The sequence below is a fragment of the Oncorhynchus mykiss genome, chromosome 10 (genome assembly GCF_013265735.2).
Source record: "Oncorhynchus mykiss isolate Arlee chromosome 10, USDA_OmykA_1.1, whole genome shotgun sequence".
In the NCBI taxonomy this organism is placed as follows: Eukaryota; Metazoa; Chordata; class Actinopteri; order Salmoniformes; family Salmonidae; genus Oncorhynchus; species Oncorhynchus mykiss.
Window position 1 is genome coordinate 19,195,490 of NC_048574.1, and position 19,087 is coordinate 19,214,576.

The 19,087-nt window shown below is 43.4% G+C and overlaps 1 protein-coding gene across 4 annotated transcripts in view; it reads right to left on the minus strand.

Annotated features, from left to right (window-relative positions):
- Nucleotides 1–8,863: 8,863 nt before the first annotated feature.
- The window catches only part of arhgef12b (Rho guanine nucleotide exchange factor (GEF) 12b), a 114,676-nt gene continuing 104,452 nt past the window's right edge, over nt 8,864–19,087 (minus strand). For 3 of the 4 annotated variants that reach the window (XM_021617667.2, XM_021617669.2, XM_021617666.2), the window contains 8 exons: nt 18,375–18,462; nt 15,780–15,854; nt 14,026–14,120; nt 13,472–13,780; nt 12,935–13,306; nt 12,491–12,711; nt 11,276–11,348; nt 8,864–10,777 (listed from right to left, as the gene is read on the minus strand). In XM_021617667.2, the coding sequence (XP_021473342.2) occupies nt 10,767–10,777; nt 11,276–11,348; nt 12,491–12,711; nt 12,935–13,306; nt 13,472–13,780; nt 14,026–14,120; nt 15,780–15,854; nt 18,375–18,462 (1,244 nt within the window). In that variant the 3' untranslated portion in view covers nt 8,864–10,766. The remainder of the gene's footprint in view (nt 10,778–11,275; nt 11,349–12,490; nt 12,712–12,934; nt 13,307–13,471; nt 13,781–14,025; nt 14,121–15,779; nt 15,855–18,374; nt 18,463–19,087) is intronic. The other variant, XM_021617668.2, reaches the window with a different exon arrangement.

Genomic DNA, 19,087 nt, shown 5'->3' on the forward strand with positions numbered 1-19,087 from the left:
ACCCCCCAAAATACTTCAGTAAAAGTACTTTAAAAGTACTACTTAAGTACTTTACACCATTGGCAGTGATACATCCATAACCTGAGCGGAAACCAGATTGCATACCAGAGAGAATACTATAGACATCAAGAAAGCCAGTCAGTTGATTATTGACACGTTTTTCTAACACTTTTGATAAACAGGGCAAAATAGAAATAGGCCTATAACAGTTATCTCCCCCTTTAAATAAAGGATGAACCGTGGCTGCCTTCCAATCAATGGGAACCTCCCCAGAGAGGAGAGACAGGTAAAAGGTCAGAGATAGGCTTGGCGATGATAGGTGCAGCAACCTTAAACTTGGCCCCCAAAAAACATCTGTGTCAGATGGTTTTGACCCTTTCTTCTTTAATAATGCTCAGACCCTTTTTTCAATTTCGCCTAAAATGACATACCCAAATCGAACTACCTGTAGCTCAAATCAAATAAAATGTATTTATATAGCCCTTCGTACATCAGCTGATATCTCAAAGTGCTGTACAGAAACTCAGCCTAAAACCCCAAACAGCAAGCAATGCAGGTGTAGAAGCACGGTGGCCAGGAAAAACTCTTAAATTCACACAGGACACCAGATAGGACAGGAGAAGTACTTCAGATATAACAAACTGACCCTAGCCTCCCGACACATAAACTACTGCAGCATAAATACTGGAGGCTGAGACAGGAGGGGTCAGGAGACACTGTGGCCCCATCCGATGACACCCCCGGACAGGGCCAAACAGGAAGGATATAACCCCACCCACTTTGCCAAAGCACAGCCCCCACACCACTAGAGGGATATCTTCAACCACCAACTTACCATCCTGAGACAAGGCTGAGTATAGCCCACAAAGATCTCCGCCACGTCACAACCCAAGGGGGGGCGCCAACCCAGACAGGAAGATCACATCAGTGACTCAACCCACTCAAGTGACGCACCCCTCCTAGGGACGGTATGTAAGAGCCCTAGTAAGCCAGTGACTCAGCCCCTGTAATAGGGTTAGAGGCAGAGAATCCCAGAGGAAAGAGGGGAACCGGCCAGGCAGAGACAGCAAGGGCGCTTCGTTGCTCCAGAGCCTTTCCGTTCACCTTCACACTCCTGGGCCAGACTACACTCAATCATATGACCCACTGAAGAGATGAGTCTTCAGTAAAGACTTAAAGGTTGAGACCGAGTTTGCGTCTCTCACATGGGTAGGCAGACCATTCCATAAAAATGTAGCTCTATAGGAAAAAACCCTGCCTCCAGCTGTTTGCTTAGAAATTCTAGGGACAATTAGGAGGCCTGCGTCTTGTGACCATAGCGTACGTGTAGGTATGTACAACAGGACCAAATCAGAGAGATAGGTAGGAGCAAGCCCGTGTAATGTTTTGTAGGTTAGCAGTAAAACCTTGAAATCAGCCCTTGCCTTGACAGGAAGCCAGTGTAGGGAGGCTAGCACTGGAGTAATATGATCAAAGTTTTTGGTTCTAGTCAGGATTCTAGCAGCCGTATTTAGCACTAACTAAAGTTTATTTAGTGCTTTATCCGGGTAGCCGGAAAGTAGAGCATTGCAGTAGTCTAACCTAGAAGTGACAAAAGCATGGATTCATTTTTCTGCATCATTTTTGGACAGAAAGTTTCTGATTTTTGCAATGTTACGTAGATGGAAAAAAGCTGTCCTTGAAACAGTCTTGATACAGTGCCTTGCGAAAGTATTCGGCCCCCTTGAACCTTGCCACATTTCAGGCTTCAAACATAAAGATATAAAACTGTATTTTTTTGTGAAGAATCAACAACAAGTGGGACACAATCATGAAGTGGAACGACATTTATTGGATATTTAAAACTTTTTTAACAAATAAAAAAATGAAAAATTGGGCGTGCAAAATTATTCAGCCCCCTTAAGTTAATACTTTGTAGCGCCACCTTTTGCTGCGATTACAGCTGTAAGTCACTTGGGGTATGTCTCTATCAGTTTTGCACATCGAGAGACTGACATTTTTTCCCATTCCTCCTTGCAAAACAGCTCGAGCTCAGTGAGGTTGGATGGAGAGCATTTGTGAACAGCAGTTTTCAGTTCTTTCCACAGATTCTCGATTGGATTCAGGTCTGGACTTTGACTTGGCCATTCTAACACCTGGATATGTTTATTTTTGAACCATTCCATTGTAGATTTTGCTTTATGTTTTGGATCATTGTCTTGTTGGAAGACAAATCTCCGCCCCAGTCTCAGGTCTTTTGCAGTCTCCATCAGGTTTTCTTCCAGAATGGTACTGTATTTGGCTCCATCCATCTTCCCATCAATTTTAACCATCTTCCCTGTCCCTGCTGAAGAAAAGCAGGCCCAAACCATGATGCTGCCACCACCATGTTTGACAGTGGGGATGGTGTGTTGCTTTTACGCCAAACATAACGTTTTGCATTGTTGCCAAAAAGTTCCATTTTGGTTTCATCTGACCAGAGCACCTTCTTCCACATGTTTGGTGTGTCTCCCAGGTGGCTTGTGGCAAACTTTAAACAACACATTTTATGGATATCTTTAAGAAATGGCTTTCTTCTTGCCACTCTTCCATAAAGGCCAGATTTGTGCAATATACGACTGATTGTTGTCCTACGGACAGAGTCTCCCACCTCAGCTGTAGATCTCTGCAGTTCATCCAGAGTGATCATGGGCCTCTTGGCTGCATCTCTGATCAGTCTTCTCCTTGTATGAGCTGAAAGTTAAGAGGGACGGCCAGGTCTTGGTAGATTTGCAGTGGTCTGATACTCCTTCCATTTCAATATTACCGCTTGCACAGTGCTCCTTGGGATGTTTAAAGCTTGGGAAATATTTTTGTATCCAAATCTGGCTTTAAATTTCTTCACAACAGTATCTCGGACCTGCCTGGTGTGTTCCTTGTTCTTCATGATGCTCTCTGCGCTTTTAACAGACCTCTGAGACTATCACAGTGCAGGTGCATTTATACGGAGACTTGATTACACACAGGTGGATTGTATTTATCATCATTAGTCATTTAGGTCAACATTGGATAATTCAGAGATCCTCACTGAACTTCTGGAGAGAGTTTGCTGCACTGAAAGTAAAGGGGCTGAATAATTTTGCACGCCCGATTTTTCAGTTTTTGATTTGTTAAAAAAGTTTGAAATATCCAATAAATGTCGTTCCACTTCATGATTGTGTCCCACTTGTTGTTGATTCTTCACAAAAAAATACAGTTGTATATCTTTATGTTTGAAGCCTGAAATGTGGCAAAAGGTCGCAAAGTTTAAGGGGGCCGAATACTTTCGCAAGGCACTGTATGTTCTTCAAAAGAGAGATCAGGGTCCAAAGTAACGCCGAGGTCCTTCAGTTTTATTTGAGACGACTGTACAACCATTAAGATTAATTGTCATATTCAACAGATGATCTCTTTGTTTCTTGGGACCTAGAACAAGCATCTCTGTTTTGTCCGAGTTTAAAAGTAGAAGGTTTGCAGCCATCCACTTCCTTATGTCTGAAACATATGCTTCTAGCGAGGGCAATTTTGGGGCTTCACCATGTTTCCACCATGTTTCACCATGAAATGTACAGCTGTGTGTAATCCGCATAGCAGTGAAAGTTAACATTATGTTTTCGAATGACAAACCCCAAGAGGTAAAATATATAGTGAAAACAATAGTGGACCTGAAGCAAGGACATGCATATTATTGATACCATTTGAAAGGAAACACTTTGACGTTTGTGGAAATGTGAAATTAATGTAGGACAATATAACACATTAGATCTGGTAAAAGATAATACAAAGAAAAAAAGCATGTATTTTATCAAATGCAAGAGAAAGGCCAAAATGTACTGTTCCAGTTTAGGCACAATTTTAGATTTTGGCCACTAGTAGGCAGCAGTGTATGTGTAAAGGTTTAGAATTATCTAATGAACCACTGCATTTCTGTTCCAAATGTTTTATCAAGTCTGCCCAAATGTGCCTAATTTGTGTATTAATACATTTTCAAGTTTGTGACTATGCACTCTCCTCAAACAATAGCATGGTATTCTTTCACCGTAATAGCTACTGTAAATTGGACAGTGCCGTTAGATTGACAATAATTTAAGCTTTCTGCCCATATCAGATATGTCTATGTCCTGGGAAATGCATGCATACTTATTTTCCACCATAATTTGCAAATAAATTCATTACAAATCCTACAATGTGATTTTCTGGATTTCCTTTCTCATTTTGTCTGTCATAGTTGAAGTGTACCTATGATGAAAATGACAGGCCTCTCTCATCTTTTTAAGTGGGAGAACTTGCACAATTGGTGGCTGGCTAAAAACTTTTTTGCCCCACTGTATATGATGAACAAAGTAGCAGTAGCGTAAAAGAGGGGTTGGCGGGTGGTGGGTGGGACACAATGCAGATTGCCCGGTTAGCCAATGTGCGGGAGCACTGGTTGGTCGGCCCAATTGAGGTAGTATGTACATGAATGTGTAGTTAAAGTGACTATGCATATATGATAAACAGAGAGTAGCAGCAGCGTAAAAAGAGGGGTTGGGGGGGCCACACATAATGCAAATAGTCCAGGTAGCCATTTGATTACCTGTTCAGGAGTCTTATGGCTTGGGGGTAAAAACTGTTGAGAAGCCTTTTTGTCCTTGACTTGGCACTCTGGTACAGCTTGCCATGCGTTAGTAGAGAGATCAGTCTATGGCTGGGGTCTTTGACAATTTTTAGGGCTTTCCTCTGACACCGCCTGGTGTAGAGGTCCTGGATGGCAGGCAGCTTAGCCCCAGTGATGTATTGGGCCGTACGCACTACCCTCTGTAGTGCCTTGCGGTCAGAGGCCGAGCAATTACCGTACCAGGCAGTGATGCAACCAGTCAGGATGCTCAAGTTGATGCAGCTATAGAACCTTTTGAGGATCTCAGGATCCATGCCAAATCTTTTTAGTTTCCTCAGAGGGAATAGGCTTTGTCGTGCCTTCTTCATGACTGTCTTGGTGTGTTTGGACCATTCTAGTTTCTTGTTGATGTGGACACCAAGGAACTTGAAGCGCTCAACCTGCTCCACTATAGCCCCGTCGATGAGAATGAGGGCGTGCTCGATCCTCCTTTTCCTATAGTCCACAATAATCTCCTTAGTCTTGGTTATGTTGAGGGATAGGTTGTTATTCTGGCACCACCCGGCCAGGTTCTCTGACCTCCTCCCTATAGGCTGTCTTGTCGGTGATCAGGCCTACCACTGTTGTGTCGTCTGCAAACTTAATGATGGTTTTGGAGTCATGCCTGGCCATGCAGTCGTGGGTGAACAGGGAGTACAGGAGGGGACTGAGCACGCACCCCTGGGGAGCTCCAGTGTTGAGGATCAGTGTGGCAGGTGTGTTGCTACCTACCCTCACCATCTGGAGGCGGCCCGTCAGGAAGTCCATGATCCAGTTGCAGAGGGAGGTGTTTAGTCTTAGGATTCTTAGCTTATTGATGAGCTTTGAGGGTACTATGGTGTTGAACGCTGAGCTGTAGTCAATGAATAGCATTCTCACATAAGTGTTAATTTTGTCCAGGTGGGAAAGGGCAGTGTGGAGTGCAATAGAGATTGCATCATCTGTTGATCTGTTTGGGCGGTATGCAAATTGGAGTGGGTGTAGGGTTTCTGGGATAATGGCGTTGATGTGAGCCATCACCAACCTTTCAAAGCACTTCACGGCTATGGACGTGAGTGCTACGGTTCTGTAGTCATTTAGGCAGGTTGCCTTTGTGTTCTTGGGCACATGGACTATGGTTGTTTGCTTGAAACATGTTGGTATTACAGACTCAATCAGGGACATGTTGAAAATGTCAGTGAAGACACGTGCCAGTTGTTCAGCACATGCGCGGAGCACACGTCCTGGTAATCCCTCTGGCCCCGCAGCCTTGTGTATGTTGACCTGTTTAAAGGTCTTACTCAAGTTGGCTATGGAGAGCGCGATCACACAGTCGTCCAGAACAGCTGATGCTCTCATGCATGCCTCAGTGTTGGTTGCCTCGAAGCGAGCACAGAAGTGATTTAGCTCATCTGGTAGGCTTGTGTCACTGGGCAGCTCGCGGCTGTGCTTCCCTTTGTAGTCTGTAATAGTTTGCAAGCCCTACCACATAAGACGAGTGTTGGAGCCGGTGTAGTATGATTCAATCTTAGCCCTGTATTGACGTTTGGCCTGTTTGATGGTTCGTCGCAGGGCATAGCAGGATTTCTTATAAGCTTCCGGGTTAGTGTCCCGCACCTTGAAAGCGGCAGCTCTACCCTTTAGCTCAGTGCGAATGTTGCCTGTAATCCATTGCTTCTGGTTGGGGTATGTATGTACAGTCACTGTGGGGACTATGTCCTCAATGCACTTATTGATAAAGCCAGTGACTGAGGTGGTGTACTCCTCAGTGGTATCGGAAGAATCCCGGAACATGTTCCAGTCTGTGCTAGCAAAACAGTCCTGTTGCTTAGCATCTGCTTCATCTGACCACTTTTTTATAGACCGAGTCACTGGTGCTTCCTGCTTTAATTTTTGCTTGTCAGCAGGAATCAGGAGGATAGAGTTGTGGTTGGATTTACCAAATGGAGGGAGAGGGAGGGCTTTGTACGCGTCTCTGTGTGTGGTGTGTAGGTGATCTAGAATTTTCTTCCCCTCTTGGTTGCACATTTAACATGTTGATGGAAGTTTGGTAGAACTGCTTTAAGTTTCCCGTCATTAAAGTCTCCGGCCACTAGGAGCGCCGCCTCTGGGAGAGTGGTTTCCTGTTTGCTTATTTCCTTATACAGCTGACTGAGTGCGATCTTAGTGTCAGCATCTGTCTGGTGGTAAATAAATAGCCACGAAAAGTATAGCTGAAAACTCTCTAGGCAAGTAGTGTGGCCTGCAAATTATCACAATATACTCTACTTCAGGCGAGCAAAATCTAGAGACTTCCTTAGATTTCTTGCACCAGCTGTTTACAAATATGCACAGACCGCCACCCCCCTCATCTTACCAGAGTGTGCTGTTCTATCTTGCCGGTGCAGCGTGTATCCCGCTAGCTGAATATCCATGTCGTCATTCAGTTACGATTCCATTAAACATAGGATATTACAGTTGATGTCCCGTTGGTAGGATATTTGTGATCGTACCTCGTCTAGTTTATTGTCCAATGATTGCACATTGGCGAGTAGTATTGACGGTACCTCAGCTTTCCCACTTGCCTTTTCCGGATCCTGAACAGACATCCGGCTCATTGACCTCTGTACCTGCATCGCTTCCTCTTGCAAATAACGGGGATGTCTGCCCTGCCAGGTGTTTGGAGAATGTCTTGTGCGTCTTGTTTGTTGAAGAAAAAATATTTTTGTCTCATCCGAGGTGAGTGATCGCTGTCCTGATATCCAGAAGCTCTTTTTTGCCGTAAGATACTGTTGCAGAAACATGATGTACAAAATAAGTTACAAATAACGCGAAAAAAAAACCACATAATAGCACAATTGGTTGGGCGCCCGTAAAACTGCTGCCATTTCTTCCGGCGCCATCCCTTCAGCAGGGCAGGTTTTATATGGTATAGTTTATAATGTTACCTCATTGGGCTCCCGAGTGGTTCAGTGGTCTAAGGCACTGCATCTCAGTGCTTGAGGCATCACTAAACACCCTGGTTCAATTCTAGGCTGTATCATAACCTGACATGATTGAGAGTACCATCAGACGTGGCACAATTGACCCAGCGTTGTTAGGGTTTGGTAGGGTTAGGCTGTCATTGTAACTAAGAATTTGCTCTTAACGGACTTGCCTAGTTTAAAAAAAAGGTTAAATATAAAAAAATATATATATAAAAAAATCAGCATAGCAGGTATCTAAACTCACTGGCCAGTTTATTAGGTAGACCATCCCGTTCACAAAAACAGATCGCTCCTACCGACATTGAGTCAAGTGGCCATGGCTTGTTATATAAAGCTGGCAGACAGACATCGAGGCATTCAGTTACTGTTCAAATGAATTTTAGAAGGGGCCAAACCAGTGACCTAAGTGACCTTGAGTGTGGTATGATTGTCGGTGTCAGGCACGCCGGATGGATCCAGAATCTCAGAAATGGCTGCCCTCCTGGACTTTTCACGCACGACATTGTCTAGTGTTTCCCGAGAATCATGTGACCAATAGAAAACATCCAGTCAGCGACAGTCCTTGTTGACAGTTCCAAAATGTTACAATTCAGATTGAAATCAGTTGATAAGTATTCACCCCCTGACCCAATACATATTAGAATGTCCTTCTATGAGGGTGCATACTGCCACCTGAATTGTGTTGTTTGAACCATTATAAAACAGGTATAAGGCCAAGGTTGGTGATTTACTGCCACCTGCAGTTATGGAATGTTTGCTCACAAGTATAATTCAGTGGCTGATACCTCCTCATGACCTGGATGGAATTATGTGATCCTTAACTCATGGGAAGTCTCACCCAGTTGACTTGTTCAAATGTTTTAAGTCATCTATGGTGCTGTCCATGCTAAAACAGGCTTTTGGCACTAGGGTCATCTATACATCTCTATGGATAAACTCTTACAAGCGCATCGCCAATATAAATTCTATAGTGGACAGGGTACAACTCTAACCTGCGTCAGTGCTTTTCTTCTCTCTGTTTTCCTTCGATTTTGACACTATCTTCTGTATGACAGAAATATTACAGGTCAAATCATGGCCAACATGTCCATGCCAGACTGTTCAAATGACCTTGACCATACCATACAGATACCCATAAAACCCCAAAAAGCAAGCAATGCAAGATGTAGAAGCACAGTGGCTAGGAAATGCTCATAAAATGAAACATAAACATTCGTAACAAGAAGATATACCAAAATATACAGCAGTATTTTCACATCCAAGCACAGAGAATAACGCTCCACCATCAGTGTTTCCAGCAAGCTTCTTTAATGATATTTGAACATTTTAAGTTGTGTAGTTTTGGCCGATATTCCAAAGTCTTATTTCCCTCCCTTTACACAGGAAGATTAACTTTCCTTTCATTTTAATACAATTGATCAGTCAAATGTAAATCTCTCACCTAAAATAACTATTTACGTTTTCAACAGAGCCAGAGACCATAATAATAGTGCTCACAATAATATAATACAAATATAACGTCTAGACAAAAATAATAAAAAGACAGATTACATGTAATATTTTAGGGATATGTTGCAGTCTTATTCTCTCCTGGTTTTAGTAGTTTCTGTCAAAGTAATACATGATTGTATAATGTAGAAAGCAGGAGAGAAATGTTTGTTTTTTTTTCTTTAAAGATTGCTCTTATTTTAAGAGATGCAGTGTTTTTCATAACTGTTAGTCATTTTTTAAAACATTTAAAATAGTCCATAGAAGTCCTTTTCATCCAAGTCTTCCGGCTGGTGAAAGTCATATATTTGTTGTGCCAGTCTTTTCTCAATCCAACCATGAAATTACACAGGTCCTGTGCTCTCACCCCAGAAGCTTATTTATGAGACTTCCTCAGTAGCTCGTACACAAAGGACGATGTACAGTAACGTAGAGAGTTTAGTTCCAGAACCAGAAGAATTGAAGGTATACGGAAACTGGGCAAAGAGCTGGGGGTGTTCCCCGATCCAGGAGGGTCCCTATCAATTAGGAATGGATGAATACTACATGACTTCAGAGGGAAGTCAATAACTCTAATGACAGACTGTCCTCTTGTATTTTGCTATATCACACCACGCGCTTCCCAAGAGCCACAACTCAAGCCAGAGGAGATACAGCCACACCAAAAGGTGAACAAATGGAGCGCTTACCGGTATACTGTTATCACCTCACCACTGGCAGTATATCACTGAAATATCTCTCAAGAAAATTGAGTTTGTCAATTTATTCTTTCACCATCTACTGTGAACAAGACCAAGGCTTCATGCTAAGGATGCGGGTTAGTGAGATCCACTAAATCACTTGAGGACCTATTAAAGGGAGAATCCTAACTTAAGGGAACATTTGACTTAAGTGGAGGTTACAATAGGAATCACCCCTAAGTGATTAAAGAATTACTTCAGGATGTCTTAAGATACCTAATCAAAATCTACAAGGCTTTCAATGTTGTAGGCATGATGGGGGGGGGGGGGGGGGGGTTCACTTAACATAGTATTACGTTTAGAAAAAACAGATTAAACTTGCCATTTTTTTTTCGAGTGGAATTTGATCAATCATGGAATGATTCCAACTGAAGAGGTATGTATATTGACCACCCTCTCCACCCCGCATTCTCACTCTGCTAAGCCTTTGTCATGGTGGTCCTCCAGGTCCAAACCATTAACCACAACACAGTTGTGCTTTAAGTTGGACTATAGCATCACGTACAGTTGTGTTTCTGACCCCCGATGGATATATTGAAAGTGGTGTGTTCCGAATGCTGAATGCACGTGAGCAATGGGAAGATGGCACTCTTATCCACAGGAGGAGAAAGAAGCGGGGGTTGAAAAATAACTTCAATCCCTATCTACTAATATCCTGATGGTGGTGGTAGCCAGTACACTTTGAGCAGCACTTGTGTTAATTTCCGAAGTGGGGTGTTTGGGGGTGGAATGGTCCTAGTGAGAACGCTGTGTGAGTTGTGGCGTTCTTTTCCCTGATTGCCATTTGTGCCGGGGGGGGGGGGGGGGGTCCCCTGATCGTTCCAGTCTCCACTGTGGGCCACAGCAGTATGGGAGGGGTGGGGGGCTGAGGTGGTGGGCCTCCAGAGGACAGGAAGAGGTGTCGTCCTCCGTGTCCCTCCTTCGTCCTCTTGTGGTGGAGGGGAAGGGGCTCTGTCATCACTAACTATTATCTGAAGAGCGAAGCGAGAGAGACAGAAAGAGAAATAATAAACACATATTTTGATTTTGCTTTCCTCATTGTGTTTTTCTCTTTGATATTTTGACCACAAAACCTATACTTATGATAACCAACAACACATCTGGTTTTAAGTTGTGATACGTATTCTGTTTGTTGTCCCGTGTGTACGGTTTACTCAAACTTCAATGCCTGCAGAAATAACTATGTATCGGTGGAGCACAAGATATATCTACGCGTATGTACTCCAAAGCCCTTTCAAGCATCCTGTGCATGTGAACTACTGTTGTATCTGTTCATGATAAGTATCAGAGTGCGTCCCAAATGGCACCTTCTTCCCTATAAATTGCACTACTTTTGACCAGGGCCCAAAGAGCTCTCAAAAGTAGTGCAATTTATAGGGAAGAAGGTGCTGTTTGGGACGCACCCGGATACTTTACTGATAAAGAGTACAGAGTGTCATATGGGATGCAGTATCAATAATTCACAGTACCTTTGTTCTCCTCTGTGTCAGTAGCTGTTTCAGTCAGCCTTTGGCGCAGTTCATTATACTTGGTCTCCACTTCCTGAAAGCAGATTTTTGACAGAAACTTAGCTCTGGTAGAACATATGAACATACAGATGGATAAAATTAGTGTATGGGTGGATGGCCCCATACAGTAAAACAAATATAATAGTATGAGCAAACAGGCAGATTGACAAACAGATGTCTTGATCATGCCGCGTGAGAGACTGCATGATAGACATTGAATAACTTTACCTATAAAGCCCTTCTCATACATTTCACTCAAAGCGCGAGTTCTGGGCCGAAGATGCCCTGGGGCGCACATCAAAGATCAGCTAAGAACATAAAACTGACCTTAGAATTTGAAGCCAGGTCTGATTTATCTGAAATCTTTCAAATACTTTAAAGCTGCAATATGTCAGTTTTTGGAAGATCTGACCAAATTCACATAGAAATATGAGTTATAGATATGTCATTCTCATCGAAAGCACGTCTAAGAAGCGGTAGATCTGTTCTATGTGCGCTATTTCTATGCTTACCATTGTTAAGTTTCGTTTTCACGTCTTTTACTTTCCGTTTTGTACACTAGGTTAAACAGCTGAAAATTTCACAACGGTTTAGATGGTACAATTATTCTTTACACTATACTTGCTTGTTTTGTCACAAACTGAAATTAGGCAAACTATTAGAATATTAGGAACCAGGAAATGGTGCAGCAATTTCTGCATAATGCACTTTTAAGCGCTTACTCTAGCCTGCCTGAAGTGCTAAATGGGCGTGGTTTGCCATTTTGGGACTCTTCTAATTGGTCTCAATCAACCACTTTTAAAGGGATACTTTGGGATTTTGGCAATGAGGCACTTTAACTACTTCCCCAGAGTCAGATGAACTCGTGGATACCATTTTTATTTCTCTGCGTGCTGTTTGACTTAAGTTGCTAACTAGTGCCATGCAAGCAGATAGCACAATAACTGTCAGTCTATGGCTAAGACTGATTAGCATTGGCGCGTGAAACTACCTCTAACCTCCTTCATACTGGACAGAGATATAAAAATGGTATCCACAAGTTCATCGAACTGTGGGGAAGTAGATAAAGGGCATCCTTGTCAAAATCCAGAGGTAATGATTTCAAATAGTATTTGAACCCAGGTCTGATCTATGGGGGGAAACGTCATGTTACTTAAAGGGGGGTTGATTGTGTACCTTCAGGTGCTGCAGGTTGGCCTGGAGCAGGCGGATGTGGGTCATGACCTGGCGTCTGAGTTTGGGGCCGGCACCCCCTGTCTGCGAGGACGAGGAGAGCAGCTTCTTCAGGTCGATGTCCGGGCCCCATTGGGCCCCACCCCCCCCGCCACTCGCCTGACCGTCATTGTCCGTGCTGCTCTCCCCCGAGGCCCCGTAGCCCTCCAGGACCATGTAACTGCCTGGGGAGGGAGGGAAAGAGAAATGGGGAGGGAGGGAGAGGGAGAGACGGTTGGAAATGGGTAAGTTATGCCCACCTGAGTACTTTAACTTCCACAATTAAAAAGGAACCTCAAACATGCTATAAAAACAACAGTATATCCTAACTTCCACTTAAGTAGAATTAGAACTTTGTCTCCTATTGACATCGACAACGATTCATGACTAAGTGAAATACTACTTCACCTAAGGGGTGAATCCCCTGCCGCTTTTCTGCCTTGAATGTCCCAGTTGGCTCACCGTATTCCTCGGAAGTCTCAAAGAAACCTGTGTCCCCAGACGGTAGTTCATTGGACCCCGGGGCCTCCTCCTCCCTCCCTGCCTCGGTCTTCTCCGAGGCGCCGTTCTCCGAGGAGCCAGTAGAGGGTGCTGCTACGCTGCTTGGGGCCGAGATACTGTTGTTGTCCTCTGGGCCCCTCAGGGACGTGGTCCTCAGCAGGCGGCCTCCAGGGGCTCGGCCCTTCCTCTGCTCTTTTTCTTTCCCCTTCTCTTTGTCCTTGTCGCTGCCCTCTGCTCTGCTCGTCATGTGGTTGAGAAGGACCTGCCTCAAGGCTGCCACTGGGATAAGGAGAGAGAGTCAGCGTGGCTACAGGGTCATGTTCATTAGGCTAAGAAGAAACACTCATTTTCAGTTTCCGTTGCAAAACATTTAGTGTGCCATTCAATGTGTCATTCTATCATTGTATGTGACATATTGGTCTAAGGCTAAGGCAGTGAACTCACAGGTTCTTAGGGCCTCCTCGGCTCTGGAGGGTGGCATGCCGAAGGCGTCATCGGGATCCTCGTCGTCGATGGTGATGCCCAGGCGTGACCTCTCCTGGAGGATGGGCAGACTGTCTGCCAGCTCTCCATCCAGAAAAGCTTCAACTTCCTCCTCATCTACCTCCTCCACTTCCTCCTCCTCTTCTTGTTCTTCTCTTCTGTCTGGCAGTGGCGAGTCCTCTTCTTCCTCGTCGTCTGATTTGACACCGTCAAATGGGTTGGTCGATGTGGGTGTGGGTTGCAGACCCGGCAAGGAAGTGACGTCTTTTTCTAGGGGACACAGATACATGGGTAATGAAGGCGTGTTACAGCTGCATGAAGAATAGTCAAACTCACATAGCTTTTCATAGGGTAGATGTTTTTTTTTTATTGTTAGATACTACTACACTGTTGGAGCTAGGAACACAAGCATTTCGCTAAAGCCGCAATAACATCTGCTAAATATGTGTATGTGACCAATAAAATGTGATTTGATTAGATTTTTGAAAATGTATTAAATGTCTAGATATTGATACCTGGGGACTGGGTACATCCCATGGAGGTGCGCTCAAGGTCTTTGTTCAGTTTGGGCACCCCCGTGCTGATAATCTCTACTGCGTCTCGCTCCACACTGCAACACACATGCCAAACGTATGCACGCATACACAAACGTAAATTATAAACTAGGGCGATGTGCCTTTTTTCATTAGAAAGCAGAGTGTATAAAAAAATAAAGGGAACACTTAAACAACACAATGTAACTCCAAGTCAATCACACTTCTGTGAAATCAAACTGTCCACTTAGGAAGCAACACTGATTGACAATAAATGTCACATGCTGTTGTGCAAATGGAATAGACAACAGGTGGAAATTATAGGCATTTAGCAAGACACCCCCAATAAAGGAGTGGTTCTGCAGGTGGTGACCACAGACCACTTCTCAGTTCCTATGCTTCCTGGCAGGTTTTTTTGGTCACTTTTGAATGCTGGCGGTGCTTTCACTCTAGTGGTAGCATGAGACGGAGTCTACAACCCACACAAGTGGCTCAGGTAGTGCAGCTCATCCAGGATGGCACATCAATGCGAGATGTGGCAAGAAGGTTTGCTGTGTCTGTCAGCGTAGTGTCCAGAGCATGGAGGCGCTACCAGGAGACAGGCCAGTACATCAGGAGACGTGGAGGAGGCCGTAGGAGGGCAACAACCCAGCAGCAGGACCGCTACCTCCACCTTTGTGCAAGAGGATCAGGAGGAGCACTGCCAGAGCCCTGCAAAATGACCTCCAGCAGGCCACAAATGTGCATGTGTCTGCTCAAACGGTCAGAAACAGACACCATGAGGGTGGTATGAGGGCCCGACGTCCACAGGTGGGGGTTGTGCTTACAGCCCAACACCGTGCAGGACGTTTGGCATTTGCCAGAGAACACCAAGATTGGCAAATTCGCCACTGGCGCCCTGTGCTCTTCACAGATGAAAGCAAGTTCACACTGATCACGTGACAGACGTGACAGTCTGGAGACGCCGTGGAGATCGTTCTGCTGCCTGCAACATCCTCCAGCATGACCGGTTTGGCGGTGGGTCAGTCATGGTGTGGGGTGGCATTTCTTTGAGGGGTAGCCCTCCATGTGCTCGCCAGAGGTAGCCTGACTGCCATTATGTACCGAGATGAGATCCTCAGACCCCTTGTGAGACCATATGCTGGTGCGGTTGGCCCTGGGTTCCTCCTAATGCAAGTCAATGCTAGACCTCATGTGGCTGGAGTGTGTCAGCAGTTCCTGCAAGAGAAAGGCATTGATGCTATGGACTGGCCCGCCCGTTCCCCAGACCTGAATCCAATTGAGCACATCTGGGACATCATGTCTCGCTCCATCCACCAACGCCACGTTGCACCACAGACTGTCCAGGAGAGATCCCTCAGGAGACCGTCCGCCACCTCATCAGGAGCATGCCCAGGAGTTGTAGGGAGGTCATACAGGCACGTGGAGGCCACACACACTACTGAGCCTCATTTTGACTTGTTTTAAGGACATTACATCAAAGTTGGATCAGCCTGTAGTGTGGTTTTGCACTTTAATTTTGAGTGTGACTCCAAATCCAGACCTCCATGAGTTGATGAATTTGATTTCCATTGATCATTTTTGTGTGATTTTGTTGTCAGCACATTCAACTATGTAAAGAAAAAAGTATTTAATAAGAATATTTAATTCATTCAGATCTAGGATGTGTTATTTTAGTGTTCCCTTTATTTTTTTGAGCAGTGTATATAAAAAGCCAACAAGGCCAGTGAACTCACTCGGTCTGAAGTAAAGGTATGATGTGTGTTTTCGTCTTCATGGTTTCTGCGCTCTGCGTTATCAGACACTGCCACCTAGTGGATGGGAGGAGTTAATGAGAAACAGACCAACCATATAAATAGAAAGTGAGCCCATCCTGTCTTCCTGGGAAGTGCACCATCTACAGTGACTTCAGAAAGTTCTCACACCAATTTACTTTTTCCACATTTTGTTGTTACAAAGCGGGACTAAAATGGATTTAATTTTCATTTTTGGCCAACGATCTACACAAAATCTATAAACTATTTATGAAAAAATATTAATATTTTATCTTGATTAGATAAGTATTCACCACCCTGAGACAATACAAGTTAGAAACACCTTTGGCAGCGAATACAGCTGTGATTCTCTAAGAGATTTGCACACCTGGATTGTACAATATTTGGCCATTCTTTTTAAAATTCTTCAAGCTCTGTCAAGTTGGTTGTTGATCATTGCTAGAAAGCTACTTTCAAGTTTTGCTATAGATTTTCAAGCTAATTTAAGTCAAAACTATAACTAGCTGTATTCCCAAAATGTCATTTCTTTGCCACATGTTTTACAGTATTATTTAAGTGCCTTGTCACAAACAGGATGCATGTTTTGGAATATTTTTATTCTGTACAGGCTTCATTCTTTTCACTCTATCATTTAGGTTAGTATTAAAGGTCCCCAAAGCACACACATCCCTGGGTCGCTCCTCTTTTCACTTCACTGCAGCTAGCGACTGGGACAAGCTGCAACAAACACTCAAACTGGACAGTTTTATCTCAATCTCTTCATTCAAAGACTCAATCATGGACACTCTTACTGACAGTTGTGGCTGCTTTGCATATGATGTACCTTCTTGCCCTTTGTGCTGTTGTCTGTGCCCAAAAATGTTTGTACCATGTTTTGTGCTGCTACCATGTTGTTGTCATGTTCTGTTGCTACCATGCTGTGTTGTAATGTGTTGCTGCCTTGCTACAGTATGTTGTTGTCTTAGGTCTCTCTTTATGTAGTGTTGTCTCTCTTGTCGTGATGGGTTTTGTCATATAAATACATACACATACAACAATTCAAAAGTTTGGGATCACTTAGAAATGTCCTTGTTTTTAAAAGAAAAGCAAATTTTCTGTCCATTAAAATTACATCAAATTGATCAGAAATACAGCGTAGACATTTTTTATGTTGTAAATGACTATTGTAGCTGGAAACAGCAGATAATTAAAAAAAAAATGGAATATCTACATAGGCAAAAAGAAGCCCATTATCAGCAACCATCACTCCTTTGTTCCAATGGCACGTTGTGTTAGCTAATCCAAGTTGATCATTTTAAAAGGTTAATTGATCATTAGAAAACCCTTTTGCAATTATGTTAACACAGCTGAAAACTGATGTTCTGATTAAAGAAGCAATACAACTGGCCTTCTTCAGACTAGCTGAGTATCTGGAGCGTCAGCATTTGTGGGTTCGATTACAGGCTCAAAATGGCCAGAAACAAAGAACTTTCTTCTGAAACTCATCAGTCTATTCTTGTTCCGAGAAATTGCCAAGAAACTGAAGATCTCATACAACGCGGTGTACTACTTCACAGAACAGAGCAAACTGTCTAACCAGAATAGAAAGAGTAGTGGGAGGCCCAGTGCACAACTGAGAAGGCCAGCATCCCGGAGTCGCATCTTCACTGTTGATGTTGAGACTGGTGTTTTGCTGGTACTATTTAATGGAGCTGCGAGTTGAGGACTTGTGAGGCATCTGTTTCTCAAACTAGACACTCTATTGAACTTGTCCCTCATGAGCAGTTTTCTTCCTCTCCGTCAGCTGAGTTAGGAAGGATGCCTGTATCTTTGTAGTGACTGAGTGTAATTAAGAACTTCACCATGCTCAAAGGGATATTCAGCATCAACCAATAGGTGCCCCTCTTTGCGAGGCATTTAAAAATCATTCTGTTTTTTGTGCTTGAATCAGAGCTTGAAATGCACATACTCGTTTGAGGGAACTTACAGATCATTGTATGTGTGGGGTACAGAGATCATGTTAACCAACTTATGTGATTTGTTAAGCACATTTTTAGGTCTGCCATAACAAAGGGGTTGAATATTTGTATTTATTATGGATCCCCATTAACTTCTGCCAAGGGGTCCAGCAAAATGAAGGCAGCTATACAATTTTAAAAACATTACAATACATTCATAACACATAAAGTGTGTGCCCTCAGAAAAACCTGGGAATACTTATTGACTGAATACATTTCATTTAATTGTTATTCATTTCAAGGGGTATTGTGTGTATATCAGTGACAGAAAATCTAAATTTAATCAATTTGAAATTCAGGCTGTGACAACCAAATGTGGAGAAATAAAGTGGTGTGTATACTTTCAGAAGGCATTGTATCTCTTTGAGAGCAACTTAGCTTGGAGCAAATCCAGATTTTTCGGTTGGAGGATTCTGTCCCTGCTTATTCTCCCCTGGAATCACTCATCTGGGATTTCTGGAAAACCTGGGAACTTTTGCAATCCTAGTTCCAGCCAGGTAACAACTGACTGGGATGCTTGAATAAAGTGACTTTGGGATGAACAGACAAACAGACTTACGTTCTTTGCTCGGACACGGTCTGGGCCATCAGCTCGTAGATCTGGGCTCCGTTGTCGGACATAGACAGCACAAAGAAGGACTTGTTGTCTGACAGGAGAAGAGACAATATCATTAGAACATACATTATATTGACAGTCTTTACTATTTTGTCTTTCCTCTCCAAAGTCCACTAGATATAGCCTGGTCCCAGGTCTGTTTGAGCTGTGTAGCCAACTCCAATTTCACGTCAGTAAAACAGAATGTGAGCTATTGCAAGATCAGGCAGGTTCCAAAAAGCTTACGCCAATAGTCACTGTCATGCCAAACATGGTGGTTGGCAAGACTGCACAAACAGATCTGGGACCAGGCTACTACAGACATGTTGCTTGAAGCAATTTGATAAGATATGATTCCAGGAGCCTTTTCAGTGGAATGCAACATTCAGAACAACACAGATGGAAACGTAGCAAATAGAGCAATAACTATTTATATCAGATTAAAAAAAATAATAATAATAATAAAATAAAATAAATAATTCACACTAAATAGCCCCCTTAATAAGCAAATAACAGTTGCTACATACATTTGATGAATTCTTCAAGAATAAAACTTAGAAATGCCTCATGAGCTTAGTTCAACTGTCGTACCCCTTCAAAACCCAAAATATAAGTTTGTGGTTAAAACTATAATGTTGATACAATGGATTGTCAGTCCTTGCATCTATAGCCCCTGT